At 40.4% G+C, this 17,484-nt stretch overlaps 1 protein-coding gene across 13 annotated transcripts in view; it reads left to right on the top strand.

Moving 5' to 3' along the window:
- The window catches only part of Osbpl6 (oxysterol binding protein-like 6), a 134,291-nt gene that overhangs the window by 80,726 nt on the left and 36,081 nt on the right, over positions 1 to 17,484 (top strand). For 7 of the 13 annotated variants that reach the window (XM_013512645.1, XM_013512652.1, XM_005373382.2 and 4 more), the window contains 5 exons: positions 3,194 to 3,297; positions 3,883 to 3,975; positions 8,201 to 8,275; positions 13,423 to 13,588; positions 16,643 to 16,776. In XM_013512645.1, coding sequence (XP_013368099.1) covers positions 3,194 to 3,297; positions 3,883 to 3,975; positions 8,201 to 8,275; positions 13,423 to 13,588; positions 16,643 to 16,776 — 572 coding nt within the window. The remainder of the gene's footprint in view (positions 1 to 3,193; positions 3,298 to 3,882; positions 3,976 to 8,200; positions 8,276 to 13,422; positions 13,589 to 16,642; positions 16,777 to 17,484) is intronic. The other 6 variants (XM_013512663.1, XM_005373387.1, XM_005373383.2 and 3 more) reach the window with 3 other exon arrangements.

Below are 17,484 nucleotides of genomic sequence, written 5' to 3'. Positions count from 1 at the left end.
ACCCATGGCCTATCCGGGCTTCTCATCCACCAGTTCCTTGGCACTCTCAGAGCCAGTGACTCTGCCTTTTGCCCTTACCTTGAACTCACCTTAGCCTTCTTTCCTCATTTCTACTTCATGACTTCCTAAGTGCCACCCATGGACCCTGGAGATGTCCCCACCCACGCTCCTGGGCTCTGCTCCGCCCTCCTCTCCAGGGCATTTCCACAGCCTCATTTCCTGCTGAGCTGCTCTGTTTTGCCCACAGTACAGGTGTGTGTCTCCTGGCAACCCAGCCGTAACAGCAGAATTCCAAGGTGCCACTTCTTATAGCCATAGTTACCCGTGAGTGGTGTTTCCATGGGCATCAGTTGGTAAACATGCAAACTAACACACAGTTCCTTCACTCCGCTTCATCTCCTCTTCCTCCCTCCTCCCACTCAGTCATCCAGAGCAGCTTCATCTGAACATGGTCCGCAGGTGACTGCCAGTCTAGGAAACAGTTTCCACCTGATCTTCAAAACAGGAAAAAATAAGGGCAGTGTAAAAAGTACTTAATAAGGCTCAATCGATTGAAATTTTGTAGTGATCGTCAGATGATGCTGGGATTAATTAAAATAGTTTTCTTTTGTGAAATTGAAAGTAAACATGACTAGAGAATTTACAGATGTTCCCTCTGAGAAAAATTAAAATTTGGCAATCTGTTAGATCCCCCACCAAAATGGGTATGTTTTCACTCCACCAGTGTGTGAACTCAGTCAGCAGGTCTTTTTTTGCAGTATTAGGGCACTCCTAGGGTCTTTGCACTGAGCTATACCCCCAGCCCTTTTTAAATTTTTATTTTGAGATAGGTACTCAGTAATTTGCTGAGTTTCCCAGGCTGAGCTTGAGCCTGTGATCCTCCTGCCTCAGCCTCTCACAATGCTGGGATTACAGGCATGCCCCACCACACCCTGCTTATATGTGCGGCATTTTTATCAGCCCTCCCAGATGCCCACTTCCCAAACTCTATCATCACTTGAAAATGTGATTTAAGAGGGATTTTATATTCATAACCACACCCAGCTGATAGTCTATTAAGATTTTCCAGGATGAGTTTACCGAACAGTCAGACTTAGTCTGAGTCCAGTAATTTCAGGTTTAAGAAACAAGCCAGACCGCACTTTCTGAGGACTGCAAGTTCCCGCAGGAGGGATGCCCAGGTTTCCTGTGGGAAATGTAAGTACAAAGACGGTCACTCCCTCGACCAAGTTCCCATGGCTCCTGAAACGGAGCTGGGATTCGAACTCAAGTGCTCAGACTTCTAGGGCAGCTGTTTGAAGATGTTGCTCCACTGCCCTATCAGCTGTGTCTTCCCTCAGGCCCAGCACTCTCCTCATCTCTGGGCATCACACAGCCTCCTGATGGTTCCGCCACCTCAGTTTCTTGCTCTGCTGCCTCATCCTACTCAGAGGCTCATGGGAAATTATTATTCAGGCCCCGGGCTGGCGCTTGGCAAACAGGCATCACTGTGCTGCATTTCAGCCACAAAGCACAGGTGTTGCTGCTGGGCCCACCGTGTGGATGAGGAAAGTGGCATGCATCAAGGTGAAGGTTTGCCCGGATTATGCAGCTGTCCTGGTGGAGAGATTGGGATTGCAGTCGACTCACGTTTGACTAACCCCAAAGCCAGTTCTTTGTTCACTACATAATACGCCCTTGAGACTGTATGAAAGTAATTTTAGTACAGAAACTCTTCAGCAGTTCTCCGTCAGCCCTGGGAGTGTTCGTACGAACTGCTTACCCCACCTTTAGCAGCCCTTGCTTGAGATGCCAGGCCCTACATACCCTTTCAGCCTTGTCTTCTATAACTTTGCTGTTTCCTGAACTTACCTGAATGTTCCCACTTGCACATCTTGGCACAGTTTGCTCTCCCCGAGGGCACAGTTCTGCCCTTCCCCTCCCCTCCTGGCTTGTTAAAACCTTTTCTGTTAATCTTCCAGACCCAGAACATAGACCATTCTTTTATAAGGCTTCTCTGATGACTCCAGCTCATAGTAACACTCCTTTCCTAATCTCCTGAAGCAGTTTAAAAATATTCAATAGTAGTTACATGTCATAGAGTCCCTACTTTGAGTTTCAAAACGATGAACATTTCTTAGTTACTTCATTGGAGGTAGCTGGGCATGGTGGCACACGCCTCTAATCCCAGCACTTGGGAGGCTGAGGCAGGAGGATCATTGTGAGTTCGAAACCAATCTGGGCCACAAAATGAGCTCAAGGCCAGCCTGAACTGCATAGCAAGACCCTGTCTCAAAAAGATAAAAAAAAAAAAAAAAAATTTCATTGGATGCTTATTTCGCTAATTACATTTGGAGAGATGCACCACCTTATTAAATAGGTAATATATCTGATTTATATAGTTCTAGTACTTAAAGCAGCTGGCTAGTCACAGATCTGGAATTATACCAGCCCAGGCCTTAAATATATAAGGAAATTATTTGACTCTGGGAGCAGTTTGTTTCCATAGATATAAAATGTTGTATTACTTTAATGTCTCTAATAGACTTTAAAGGAATCATTCATTGCAACATTATTAGTGAGCTAAATCATGAAGATGTTTAACTGATTTTGGTATTCCACAGTGTGTGTTATTGGAGATTGAATCCAGCACTGTTACACTGAGCTACATCCCTTTACATTTTTATTTTGGGGAAAGGTCTCTTCAAGTCACCGAGTTGGCCAGGCTGGGTTGAGACTTGCTGTCCTCCTGCCCCAGCCTCCCAGAAAGCTGGGGTTATAGTCATGCACCACCTCATTTGGCTGCCTTTCTGTTTTTCTGAACCTGACTCTGACTCTGCCCAAATTCCAGACAAGCACCTTGTAAACTATTTTAGAGGGGCGTGTGGACTGGCCCTAAGAGTACGACCACAGGCCTGCTGAAGTTGCCCTGAGTGTGTCTCCTATGTGACAGAAGCTACCAGAACAGGAAAGTGATCACACACAGTTTGACTGAGATTTTTAATGTCTTCTACACTAAGAATCATTAATTGATAGAAATGGGCTTTGAAATCGTGTGGTTTTATGTTTCTTTATTTCATTTGCCTGTATTACCATCATATAGGCTTCGATCTTCTTTATCATATTCCCTGAAATGTGGGTTGACTCCCTTTTATTACATGTGCCACCAATCCCTGCCTAATTCTAACATGTTTTTATTTCTGATCTTTATTAGATCTTGCACACTGCCAATCAAACCTTGTGGAACTTAGCAAACTCCTACAAAATTTGGAGATACTTCAGAGAACTCAGTCAGCACCTAACTTTACTGACATGCAGGTAAACCTACTTCTGCTGTTGGTAGAAAGACCTATCTAGGTATTAACCTTTAATCTTTCCTGGATAGGTCTATGAATGTACAAGGTGACATTTAAAGGGAAATAACTGCAATACCAACTAGTTTGTATTCGGGGGTTAGCCTTAATATTTTGATGTCACTTAATATCTTGGTGTCACTATGTTAATTAAGATGACTTTTTAGAATGTTTTACATTTAAATACAGTACAAGCTGCTGTAGAAATGTCTGTCTGAATTGTTCTTCCATATTTCTGTTGCCTTAGAAATGACAGTTTTGAAGATACAGATTTAGACACTCAGAACTATGGACCATCTTTTCATGTACAAAAAGTGCTTGAGCTCTTTAATCCTGTTGTTTTTATTTTGCACATCAGGAAAACATATTTTACCATTAAAATATAATTTAGTCTTTGTCTCTGCTTTTAATGTGGTGCCTCTCTCTCCTGCCTGGTTTGCTTCAAGGTTCTAACATGATTCAACACTAACTTGCTGCTCTTTGTCTGCATGTGTATTATCCATGTGAACTTAATAATCTTTTGTTGCTTTTAACTATTTGCACAATGTAGGCTAACTGTGTAGATATTTCAAAGAAAGACAAGCGGGTCACAAGACGCTGGAGAACAAAAAGTGTCAGCAAAGATACAAAAATACAACTGCAGGTACAGATTTTACTTTTCCTTCTGTCATGTATTCATAGACTTTTAAAGTATTAATCTGTATATGTCGGTACATGGGCATTAGATTGAGAGAGCAGTTTAGCTACTTTAAAGCGAGAGCTTTTCAAACAGGATTATATTGTCTAAAATAGTGGGAAGTCTGTTTAATTTACCTACTTGAACATAAGTGAAAAGAATTTTGAGAGAATGTTAAAAGTGTACGCTATGGCTGCAAAGTAGCATTTTCATTCTCAATTATAGCCTTTGAACCATTAAAACTTATTTTTACAAAAAGTCCTCTTTAAAATCTAGACTATAAATCTAGTGGGTTGTAATGAATGTTCATGCATATGCTGTGCTGGATCTTAAAAGGGGCCTTTTATGTGCCAACTTCATCCAAGTTTTTATCTATCAAGAAAAACAGTAGGGGATTACAGTAGATTAAAAATCAACAGGCCTGGGTTCTCCTCTGGGTATTGGCTATAATTTTGTGTACATCTGTTGAATTTTCTGGGCGTCCATTTGCTCTTGGATAAAATGATGTTATAAATTTAATAATGATCTCTGAATTCCCTCTCAACTCTAAAATTATGTGATTCTACAAAAATAGATATTATTTGGCCTGTAGAAACCACTTAAAAATCTGAACTAAAGTCTTAATGGCTAGTGATAATTTCCTTAAAATTTATTTGAAATAAATAGTTTAAAAATTTTTAAGTAAGGTCCTCTTATGTTACTGCATTGAAATGCAACAAAATATGTCTAAAACTTAAGTCATAAATCATCTTCCAGATCGTTAAACTAGAATCTCTAATATTCTTATCTTTGTTGTATATTATTGATGATTCTTGCCTTGTGCAGTCAAAATTAGACATGATTTGGCTTTTTTATTGTACTATAAATCAGTTTACATCCTAACACAAAGGTTAAAAGGAACTGCTTTTCAGATATCTTCTATTTCTTCTGAATAATTAACAAAATAATTCTCTAATTCTGACTTCTTTAATAACATTCTGTGCATTGTAATTCTGAAGGTGTAAATAACAAGCAAACTTACTAACTAATCTGATGTTTTTAAAAATAAATTTTGATAGGCACTTAAAGGTCCATTTTTTAATGTCGTGAATACAATTCTTTGTGTTCTTTTGTTTGGTGTGTTTTTGTGTGTTTTTCCTTCTGTTCATAAAATTAATACTGTAGGGACAAATGTGCCAAATAGTTTAACAAGAAAATTACCTAAAATTGCCTTTGGCCGTTTCACTTGTTTTGAGCTTGTAATTGTCGTGTGTGTGTGTGTGTGTGTGTGTGTGTGTGTGTGTGTGTATTTAAACTTCTTATTTATGGGCCTCATGGCTAGAAAAAAAGGATCATTTAGTAAATAAAAGAACCATTCTTTTAAATAAAATAATACCAAAAAACTAGCATCATAAGAACATATACATTTGTGAACAGATATTATTTTGATGTATTTTTGTAAAATATGCCAATGAACAGATTCTGTTCAGAGCTGTTTCTTGGGTAGGTTGGTTGTCAGCAAGTTTGACTGCCATACCCCTTGCTGCCTGCCCTGGCCAGGAAGCACACTACAACTCCTTTTTACTCGATCATTTCTGAAGAAAACAGAATACAGTTCTGAATACCCTTCCTAATTACAGGCTATGTTTTTAAATACTCATGGAAGTTATCAAGAATTTCTTGAGTCCTCAAAAAAAGAAAACTGTTTAAACAACAGGAAGATATGCTCCATTTGTACTCCACATCTTTGTGTGATTCATTTTAAAAATTTTTATTTCTACTATTTTGCTTTATTTTTGTATTGCTAAAGAGTAACACAATGGCCCTTGTAATTCTTGTGTAGATATTTTGAGGGAAATGGAAATAATCTAATTCCCTGCTCAAAGAAACTCTGCCTTTCAAAAGTGTAGTTCCAACTTTACACAGAAGTAATAGACTTCCGGTGGCAATAAGCTGTTACTCTTGGAGAAAATCCACTTTCACTTGGACTTAAACAAAGCATGTGGAGGACTGAAATGCAGAATTTGGACCATACCTAAGTCTTTTCTGCTCACCTAAGACACCAGGTTTTCCAGGAGCCCTCAGGGTGCTTATTCTCTATGGGAACTTCCCCCAAGTCTCTTGAATATGCATCATTGCTGGGCACCCAGAGATTCAGCCAGTGATGACTATGGCCAGCAGGAATATCATTACTCAGCAGTATGTGATCTACAGAAAGACACAGGATTCAGTTTTACTCCACTAGACTGAGTCTGACTCCCACTTACTCCCCACCACAATAGCCAGATTTTTCCCTCCTATTTTAAATGCTTTTTGACTGTTTGGAATTCCATCTAGTAATGCCAAGTATGGGTTATGAGCTTATTATCATCTCACTTTCCTGATGATTGTTGCAGCCAATTTAGGAGCCTCTTGGGCTGTGGCGGTTCACTCTCCATGCTCTCTGCTGTGAGCATCTTAGTTCCTCAGCCTCTGTGAGGGAGCCAGCGTTCTGCTGCTGGTGGTTGTGGTCGTGGTTTCTATTGATGTTGTGTCTCAGAACTTTGCTGTTAACATTTGGTCATAGTTGTCATTTTTAATAATTATAAAACAGATCATTTTAAAGATGACCTCAGGACAGTAAAATGTGTTATATACCAGGTATTTGATTGCTTATTTTTGCATAGGTTAGATCATACTCTTCTCGCAAATGTGAAAGTTACATTCTGGGCCTGTATGGCTATATTTCTACTAGATGCCATTGGGTAGTTGGCCTCAGGAGTCTGTTATGTAACTTATGAAGTCCACATTTGCCCTAGAATGTTCTGTGGTATTACCTTTTAAAAAATGGACTTCCTGTCTCCTAAACTTTAAATTTTCTGGTTCTATGAGTAATCTTAGTATCATTATGTAATAAGAAGTTGACTGTGTTACAAGACAGGGGAAGGAAGGCAAGAAAGGAACAATTTTAAAGGTGTGCTGTGGAAGAAAATGCTGCTAGATTTCACATGTTGCTAATAGCATGAATTAAGTACTTGATCCCTAGACATTGGAGGAAATGGTAAACATGAATTCTTCCTTTTCCTACCTTAAGTACAAAGGGATTTTGTATAGAAAAATTTTTTATGGAGAACAGATTATGTGTGTGTGCATGTGTGTATGTGTGTGACATACATGTATGCAGATTTGTGAGGATGGAAGAGAAATACGGATGATTTGGAAAATGTAAAGCAAATCAGAGATACAAAATTTTACAGTATTTTTTAGTCATGCTAAATTGATGGAAGCGCTCATGCTGTTTTTTCAGCAGAAACTGTTAAGTTATTCTAAGCAAGTACATCTTAGTTAATTGGCAATGAAGTTCTTGTTCACAACCTTAAAGATTCAGTGTTTGTCAGGTAGAATCAAGTGGCTAGGAGGAAATAGATCCTTTAAACCCACCCACCACCAAGAGGAAAGAAATGGGAGAGAGCTCTAGGATTCTTCTGCTGGTTTATGCAGAGGTTCACATCACTAAATGAAGCCTTTGCTTTCAGTTTTTCATAGCTGATGTTTTTAGGTATTATCTCCACATACTGAAAAACTTGATTTTTTTTTCCCCCTATCCTGTACTGGCCTCCTCCTTGGAAAATTCTTCAACTTGAAGATGCCAGTACTCGTTCTAATATTGAATCTCGGTGAGGAAGCTTTATGGTAGGGGATTGATTGGGAAGTTGGAGAATCCTGGCATCTTCCTTATTATTTTTCTCCCAATAATACATAAATCTTTTTAAAAAAAATTCTGCCTGGCCTCTAGGAGGCTCTCGTGACAAACTGTTCATTTTAACATGTGCACAGTATAGAATCAGTTTTTCCCTAACGTGATTTTTCTTTGCTGTCACTTATGTGACATCACATGAATAAAACAGCGTGCGCATTTATTTTACCTTAAAATCGCAGGCTGTCCATCAGTTCGTAACTCTCCGCTTCCTTTCGGAGCAGTGGTTGTGTTCACAAAGGGGCCTGCACAGGGTTGAAGTGACCTGCGAGGAGAATAAGGATCATTTCTCACGGCATGAACGCCCCTTTCAATGCTAAGAGTTTTTGTTTTTGTTTTTGACTCCGTAAAGAAAAGTCAACTTCAGTTAAAAACTCTCCCTCTCCCTTGTCTGATTATCTTTCGTCCTCCCTCACCCCACCTTCTCCCTCCCCATCCCGTGTCTTCGCCCCCTTGTCTTCTCCCATTCACTGTCAGGAAGGGCCACCCGCGAAGGGCCAGTTCAGCACAACCCGGCGCCGGCAGAGGCTAGCGGCAGCAGTGGCTACCACAGTGAGTGGATTTCGATCTCAAGTGGAAGTTTAATGAGAAACTGTGTGCAAGGGTAACCTCTGTTCCCACGGTGCCCCTCATGCGCAGCAGCATCCGCTGTAGCCACGTGTGCGGGCATCGCTTGCGCATGCTCTCTGGCTGCCTCTGCTTGGCAGGAGGCGGACGTGGGTGTTTATTCTGCAAGGGAGAACCATTACGTGGTCCTGTGTTTGACTTCTACTGTCAGTGTGAGAAATGCTTTAAACTCAACTTCAGCTCGACTTTGCAAAATTGTGTGTACAGTGCCCTGTCGTACAGAATTTCCTCAAGTCCTAAGGGCTTTTTTTTCCCCCTTCCCTACTGATACTGGAACCTCTGCTGATTACTGTTTTCCTAAGAAAAGTCATGTTACTACAGACATAAATTATGCTTTTCTTTTGTAGCAATGTGACTATTTGAAAAGGATGTGAGAGAGCAATGAGAGAGTAAAAAAAGGTGAATTTTGATGTCATCTCTAAATGGCTACCCAAATTACACTGAGCAAAGGAAAATTGTTTTCTGGAAAGAGTTTTCTGGAAATTATTTTCTGGAAATTATTTTCTGGAAAGAGTACCTACTTGAAAATATAGTATAGAAAGAAAAACCAGAGTAAGAGGGTATTTAATGCATTTCGGGGGACAGGGCTTGTCATTAAGAGAAACAGAATAGTTGTAAAGAGAGTAGATATTGAGGCAGATAAAGTAAAGAATAGTGAATGTCCATGCAGAATTTTTAATAGGGTATCTAAACATAAGAACTGTTTGCTAAGTAGGGTCTGGTACTGCTAGTCCCAGCTACTTGGAAGGCCAAAGCAGGAGGAACACTTGACCCAAGGAGTTCAAGGTCTGCCTGGGCAACAGAGCAAGACTTTATCTCAAAAAAGACCCTTTAATGAATAAAAGTAAATCATACCTTTATACATTTGCTTAATCATGAAAGTCTATGAACTTGTAAAATTATATATTGTTGTTGTAGGTGTAGCTCAGGGTAAAGCACTTACCTAGCATGCCTGAGACCTTCAATCTCCATCACTACTTTTTTTAAAAACACAGATTTTTGAGCTCATAGTAATTGTGGGTGTTGGTTTTTTGGCTATTACATATTTCCTAAATGAGCAATAGTTTTGCTCTTGCTAAAGGTGGGATATATTTTAAGAGCAGAATTGCTGAAAAATAGAAGATTTTGGTTGCATTGTAGGAAAATGGCTACTAATATGAAAATTATTAGCTTTCTACTTTATGGTTAGTAATTGTCTCTGGCTTTATATCTAGGTGTTCAGCTGGATTGTTTGAGGAACAGAAATGGTTTTGATCATTGAGACAACCAGTGTCTTGGAATTTATTAGGGAATTGACTCAAAATCACAGTTTTGTGAACATTTGAACCAATAAATTTGAGAAATTGCTTTCACGGTCAATGTATACTTTCTATGTGTTTTCAAATGCAGATAAATAAATCTGGACATTGATGTGCTGACAAATTCTGACAGATATATGTACAAGCAGTTAAATAATTCCTAAATGTAATTTTAATTTATAAAATTAAGAAGTCCAAATGATTATTAGAGCGAGAACAACAGCACAGTGGGAGAAAAAAGGTCATTCATTTTATGAAAACAGTTTCCTTAAGTAATGTACTTTTAAGATAACATGCCAGGAAGTAATTATCTTTCGCCTATGTTAATTTTTAAAATTGCAGATACAGTGAATGTAATAAAGCTGGGATTAGCACCGATTTGAATAGAAAAAGTTTATCTTTTTTAAATGGAAGGTAGAAAAACTTAAAGAAAAAAATCATTTACCCATATCCCAATGTAGCTGTGACAGCAGTTAGAAGTGTCTAATGAGAAAACCTACCGGTCACGGTTAATAATGTTTTCAGGAGTAAGTCAGGGGAATGGCTACCCTAAGCCATCCAGGACCTGTAGCTTTGACGTCCCCACCGAAATAGCAGCCTTGAGCAGGGCCATCAGTTGGATCCCGCAGCCCCTCTCCCTCACCCCAGCAACCTGATGCTGATTACTCGATCTGTATTTCTATTGCAGTAGTTCCCTTTAATTCCTACTTTAATGTGATGAGTTTGAATCGACCCTCTCTTTCCCTACCAGAAGCCTTTTACCTAGAATCCTTCCAAAGGACTCCTACTCACTTCTTTCCTCACCCACTCTGATATCTGTGGCAGATGAGATTGTGCCAAAGGAAGGTGTTTCCAATGTTTATCCTCATTGATCCTTAACACTAGCACTGAGAGTGGCCGCCCTGCAGCATCAGCCAGACCCACAGAACAGGAGGTTGGAACCAGAAATTCTGGTCCCTCCTCTTCCATGAGGATCTCAGAGCAGGCAGTGCCTCTGAAGGCAGCCAGTACACATAGCAGGGACGACAAGAGCAGGGACTTTTCCCACTGGCCCCCAGTCCGGTGAGCTTGTGATCCATCTTAGACCTCTGTCTGTGCTTTCTCTCACGTTCACCACTGCTAAATTTTGGAGCCAGCAGTTCCACTCTCAATTCACTTCTCTCTTGACTTCTTCATAGACCAGCATTAAGAGCATCTCCTATCGTCCTCACTCCAGACCACGCTTACTGGTCCCAGAATATGCTAGGGTCAGGTTTCCCTGGCAATCGTAGGATTTCAGCGAAGCCTTGGATTTATTTCCTGAGCAAGTTAAAGACCCAAGCCCTGCTTGAAGCATCCCCAGGTATACACCTGGGGAGCTGTTGGCAGTTCCCACGCCAACCATCACTGACAGAGGAAATAGCCAGCATTTAAATTTTTAATCACGTAATATCCAAATTGATGAATGAAAATCTGAGTAAATAAGTCCTCAGGCTGAAGAAATACTCAATTACGTAGATTAATTCATCCCAATTTGTGTTCTCAATTTTATTTCCTGAATTTCTCAATTAAAATGACCCATTCAACACACTTCTGTTAATAAGAAAGATATCAGTATTAGCATCTTCAGTCGGAAGTATGTAAAAATTAGTTTTCAGTTTTTTCAGTTTCACGGGGAACTGTCTGATTGCAGTTTGGAGCATTCCAAGTCCCTGGCCCTGTGAGAAATATAGAAAACCACTTTTCCTGTTTTCATAGCCATTTTAAGCCTCCATTATGTTCAACATAGATATTTGTAACTTACGTGTTTCTTCTTAGCATCTGAGTCCCACGTTTAATAAAGAGGACATTATCTCAGGGTCAAGTGTAGGTCCTCGCTGGGCTCTCTTGGTTTTCCCTGTGTAAGGAAGGGCTCCTCTGCAGCCTATCCTTGCCCCTATGACCTCTCACAAATTCACACAGAACAGACTCAAGTCAGCATCAGCCACGTCATGGTATCGGTGAGGGCTCCTCGGTGCCCATAAAACCATTTTCCATGATTCTCAACATGTACATCCCTCTCACCAGACACTCACCTTCTTTTTCCCTAGTGTTCTTTGGAGGTTCTTTGTATCAGGAAGTCCTGTCTTTAAGTCTGAAAATCTTCTGGCTTGCCCATGTCTTTGACTCTCACTCTCCCTGTGAGCTCCTAATCTGCACTAACCTCTCCCTGCATTCTCCGTTTCCCTCCAGTAGGGACATGGGCTCACTGGTCTTTCTAGGGTTAGCATCACTGCAGTTAAATTCCCTCTGTCTGTCCTCAGACAGCGCACCACCTAAGTCTCATTCCATTTTCTCAGATAACTTATTTGCCACTTCTCTGTTTCAAATCTGGAAGGGGCAGAAGTTTTGAGCCTGTAAAATAAGCAAGCTGTCCACATCTCCCAGCCGGGTATAGTCAGGGTTCCCACAGAGGATGGAGAAGAGTGACTTGATAACTTGCAGATACCAAATGCTTTGCACAATACCTGTTAATGTGCTTAGCCGAATTTAGGAGGGAAGCATCATGCTCACTTCCCCAGTAAGCCTTGGAAATATTTCGAGATAAAGAACTTCCTGCCAGGACAGAGCTACATCAGAAGGGCCTCTGTCTAGGCTCAGTTGTATCTAAGGCTAAATTTTTTGGTTCTTTCCACTTCCTCTGTCTCCTTAGAGATAGCACCCTCTTCCGCTCTCACTCATCAAATGTTAGGAAGCTTAAAGCAAAAAAAGAATGTTTCATATATATATGATCAAAGAAACAAGGTATTATTTCCTGCCTCTGGCAGCGTGTTTCCTGTTAGGTAGGGCATGGAGATTATCCTTTCAGTTATACCACACTTAGCTGTGCCTGGAATCTGGACTACAGTACGTGAAGATGAATGAATGAACATCTATATAGTAACAGGGAAAAGTTATTGGTGATCTGACTTGAAGCAAAAATTGGCATTTCTAAGAACGCTTGGCAAATAGCATTTGTAATGCTCAGGTAGAACCTCCTTGAAGAGGAAGGGAAGAAAAGATGCTTTTCCATCACCCATCATAGGCCTAGTCCAGAGCCAGCTTTGGACCAGGAAGTACCTCTAGCCATTTTCTATATTTTGCTTTTCACCACTGGCCAGTTCATTAGATAGATAGATGATAGATCAATAGGAGTGGTATGTAATATAGAAAAGTAAATTACAATGATGTAAACAGTATATATTCCATGTAATAATATACATTTTAGTAAATTTTTTGCCAGAATAATTGTGAATCTCTTTAGGCCATTCTTTTATTTCCTATTAAACTTGTTTTGTATTATCTAATGGCTAGGGAGGAAGTGAATCTGTATACAAGTCTCAAATTTTTACATATTTAGTAAGATCCTGCTCCAACCTCAGGTGAGCATAAAACAGTTCTACGATATAATTGCTCCAACTTGGTAAGAGAAAGTCACCAATATCAGTTCAGACTGCAGCTTTCTGCCAGTAATTTTTTTTATGTACAAGTGTGGGTTCAGAGTGGAAGTGAATTACTCCTTTTCTTCCTGTCGTTCTGCAGTCATCTCTCTGTAACAGAAAAACCAGTGAGTCCCTGACATTCTAAATCAACTATGGGAAATGAGACTCTTTTTTCCCAGCCCAGCTACTTGCAAAATAAATGAGTATTGAGCCTCCCCATGCATGTCATCAGAGAGGGATCTATTATTTTAAAGAATAAGAGGGATCTTTTCTGTGTACGGGAAGGTGGATTGGTGCACGGTTACTCTTCAATAATTTGTGTTTCCCCTTTCAGGTCCCTTTCAGTGCCACCATGTCACCAGTTCGCCTGCATTCCTCCAACCCCAACCTTTGTGCAGATATTGAATTTCAGACTCCCCCTAGCCACCTCACTGACCCTCTGGAAAGTTCAACAGACTATACAAAGCTGCAAGAAGAATTTTGTCTAATTGCACAGAAAGGTAAGGGCAAATACAATGTGCCCTTTAAAGAAGGTCTCTTCTTTGATGAGAGCATTGTTTGATAACAGATCTATTCTTTTGTCTTTGTTTAGGTGATAATGGTAGAAAGATGAAATGGTTTTATATGCAGTGGGACATCTGCACACAGTGTGCTGCAGGATGAGGCTCCTGCCTCTTGGGAGAACACATTGGGGTTGGGGGGAGAAAAAAGGTCATCCTAAACAGTCCAGTTAGGTGCTACCACTCATCTCTTTTTAAAATATCTTTTTAATACATACTTATTGCTTATCCTTTGCAAGCAAAAAACAGATTCTGTTTGACTTTTTTAACACAATATTCACTTACTGTACTTTACAGTCGTTGGGTCAGGAATTCAGGCAGGGCTCAGCCAAGAGCCAAGCTTCTGCACCATGTGTCAGACGAGGCTCAATCAGTAGTGTTTGGCCAGAGGCTGAGCTGATCTGAAATACCCAGAGTGGTTTCCGCTTGTGCCCGGCACATCTGCAGGACAGCTGGAAGGCTGCCCGTGACTGTGGCCCTCCTCCTGTCCTTGACAGTTTGGGCTGCAACAGGCTGGAGGTGGAAGCTGCTAGTTCTTTTCAAGGCCAGCTCTGGAACTGGTGCGGTGTCTCTTCCACTAAACTCTGCCGTTGTTCAGAGCATCACGGGCAAGCCCAGATTTGAGGGACTGGGAGAGAGACCACACCGCTGAGTCTCTTTTTTGTGTTAGGTTTTCAGTAAGCTTTGCTGTGTGAGTTAATTGTTATCAGCCCCAGAGAGTAGGGTACAACGAGTAAGAAGCAGGACAGTAGGATGTAAGAGGACTGACAAGTCCTATCTGTGTTGCTCCCAGATTACCTCCCCTCTCACGCTGTGGTATGTAACTAACAGCTGGTGAAGTTCATCAGTTGACTTAGACTAGTACCTTCTCAGGTCTGTTAAAAGCTCCTGAGAAAGGTACGTTGTGTTGTTTTCAGTCAGTAACACCTTACGGTGAACTCATATTTAATCATTTATTTCCCCTGGGGCTACTGGTAATAATTTATAAAATATCCTTGAGAATATGTGTTAAGTGGCGCATCTTCTGTGCCGCCTGATACTCAAGAGCCTGATGTTCAGGAAAAGAAGGACGGTGGGCATCCCTGGGAATGTTGAACTCAACAAAGGTTTACAACCTTGAACCACAAGCAAAGATGGTAGGCTTCACAGTTAACTTCTCAAAGAGCCTTGGCCTCTAAATTAACTTTCTTTGGGTTTTTGTTGTTGTTGTTGTTGTTGTTGTTGTTGTTGTTGTTGAGACAGGGTCTCACCATATACTTCAGACCAGCCTTGAGCTCACTTTGTAGCCCAGGCTGGCCTCAAACTCACAGTGATCCTCCTGCCTCAGCCTCCCAAGTGCTGATAAATTAACTTTCTTCTTACTGTGCTATTCTAAATTGCAGATACTGGGTATTTAAGAGGTGATTTTGTAACACATAGTCAGATATTTAACTCCATAATCCTAAAACAAATAAGTAAGATCATTTTTATCCTTTTTCCTATAGTTTTGTCAGTTGATACTATAAGGTCAGCCCTGCTTCACCTGACTTCTTACTCCTAGCAAGTGCATTTTTCCTGCATTTTTACCAGGATGCTAATTATGTTATTAGGCAACAGTAATAATATTGTTCGTGTAACAGCATAGCTTCACAGTCTGTAATTTTTACTCCTGGGGCGGGGCAGCCGCTGATAGACTACGCATGAGTTAAGAGCATGGCACAGCACAGCTGTTAGCAGGAGGTGTGCACTAATTTGCAGGCAGCCCCAGGAAAGCTTTGTCTGTTTGTTCACAATCCTGAAAGCTTTCAGGAAATCCAAGTTTCAACAGTTTTAAAGCCTCCTTTGAAACTGTTTTCTTTTCAACAGACACACATATCTTCTAAGCTAGAAAAATAAAGGGGCCCTTTCCGTGAGTGTTGCATGGCTGCTTGGAAAGCATTTGAGTGTTAAAGTGGGTGAGGAGCCTGCTTTCAGAGCCACCAGCAGGGTTAATGCGTTCCAGCTGTAAGTTATTACTTGTACGTTGGTGACGGAAGCTTGTACTTAAAGGAATCGGTTATTCACCCTTGGGATCCTGCCATTTTTCCCCCTTTAATTCAGGCCACTGTATTTTGGGCTAAAATTTTCTACTTCTTTTAAAAATAACTTTTCCTAAATTGGAAAATACCTGTTTTAGCTCAGAGACTTTGCATGGCAGAGAAACTTTGTAAGAAAATAGGAGTTAGCTTTTTGTGGCTCGGGATGAAAGCCTGCTTCAGAGTTGTACCGATGTAGGTGTGAAGTGTGCAGGAAATGGGGCAAGTGGTGGCGTTTTATTGTCGCTTCTAGACCCAAGCACCTTGGGCATCAAGACACTGCTGGCTGACACAGCAGCTCAGGTGATGTTCTCTAGACTAACTCTTTTCCTGCCTCCAAGGAAGCAAGTCAGAACTTCCATATCCGCTATTTTGTGTTGACAGGAGTCATAAAATGCTCTTTTAGGGTGTGTGCTTTTGGGAAATAATTTTTGACTAATTCTACATGATTTGTGTGGCAATTTGTGCTACACAGAACTGCTCAAAATATTATCAAATATGGCAAGTAAAATATGTTCCTTTTTCAGGATTGTAAATTAATTTCTACATATTGATATTTAGAATTGATATATGACATTTCCAAATCTCGGTTGGCTTGACTGGTATGAAATACAAAAATGTTCCCCCGAATTCATTCTAATTGCCATATTTGTTTTGTGTATAGCTACAGTACCCTGATAGAATTCATCTTCAGGCGGGGGCTGGGGATTTAGCTCAGCGGCAAAGCGCCTGCCTGGGAAGCGCAAGGTCGTGAGTTCGGTTCCCGGTACCGGAGAAAAAAAAAAAAAAAGAATTCATCTTCAGGCGGATTTTAATTAGACAGCAACATAGCTTTTCTAGAAAACGTCTAGGTATGAGCTGAAATCCTGAGGCGTTTATCATATTGTATGTTCCTTCTGGATACATTTAAGATCTGCCTCTCACTTTTCTGCCCACCCAGTGCATTCTCTTTTGAAGTCGGCATTTAACAGCATAGCCATAGAGAAAGAGAAGCTGAAGCAGATGGTTTCCGAGCAAGACCACAATAAAGGCCACAGCACGCAGATGGCCCGGCTCCGGCAGTCACTGTCTCAGGTAAAGAGAATGTTCATTTTCACGTGTGTGACATGGTCTCAACTCTTGTTGGGCAAAAGCTGGGGGTGGAGGCATCAGTCCTGGGGATAGCACATTCCTCTGGCATTCTCTGGAGACACTGCAGTGCCAGTATTGAACTTGGTTATCTTTCTTCCCAAAAATGTCAAGGTAGGAGTGAAAATAAACCAAACTGATGCTTGCACACATCAATTGCCTGCATGCATAGAATTGTTATTTTGACTAGTTCAATACTTAATGACTAAGGTCACTTACAAGGTAGCCCTGGTTTTTTTTTTTTTTAGAAAAAGCATCTAGATATATATACATGATTTATACATCTAAAATATATTTTAGAATATATTCAGTCCAGTGGTAAATAGAACAAAGTCTCCTAGACCTTGTATACATAATTTTTTCCACTTAGATTTTAATCTGTTGAAAATTAGTAATTACTATGAGCTCTCTTTTTTTCTTTTCTGATTTGCTCCTTTGGGATTCTCTTCCTAAGATATGTTTCCTGAAGCTAGACTTTTGCATTTCAATAGTTTTATATAGTTGATCTTGTTAATATAATCAAGTCCCTATGTATATCGGAATTGAGATTTCTGCTACACATCCTTAAAAGTTCTGCATATGTCTTTTTACACCAAGAATTTCCTCTGCGGGGAACATTTTCTCCAGTTAGTCCATAAATGCACTTATTTTAAT

The sequence above is a fragment of the Chinchilla lanigera genome, unplaced genomic scaffold, assembly GCF_000276665.1.
Source record: "Chinchilla lanigera isolate Chin_1 unplaced genomic scaffold, ChiLan1.0 scaffold00002, whole genome shotgun sequence".
Taxonomy (NCBI): domain Eukaryota; kingdom Metazoa; phylum Chordata; class Mammalia; order Rodentia; family Chinchillidae; genus Chinchilla; species Chinchilla lanigera.
This window is presented reverse-complemented; position numbering and strand designations above follow the sequence as displayed.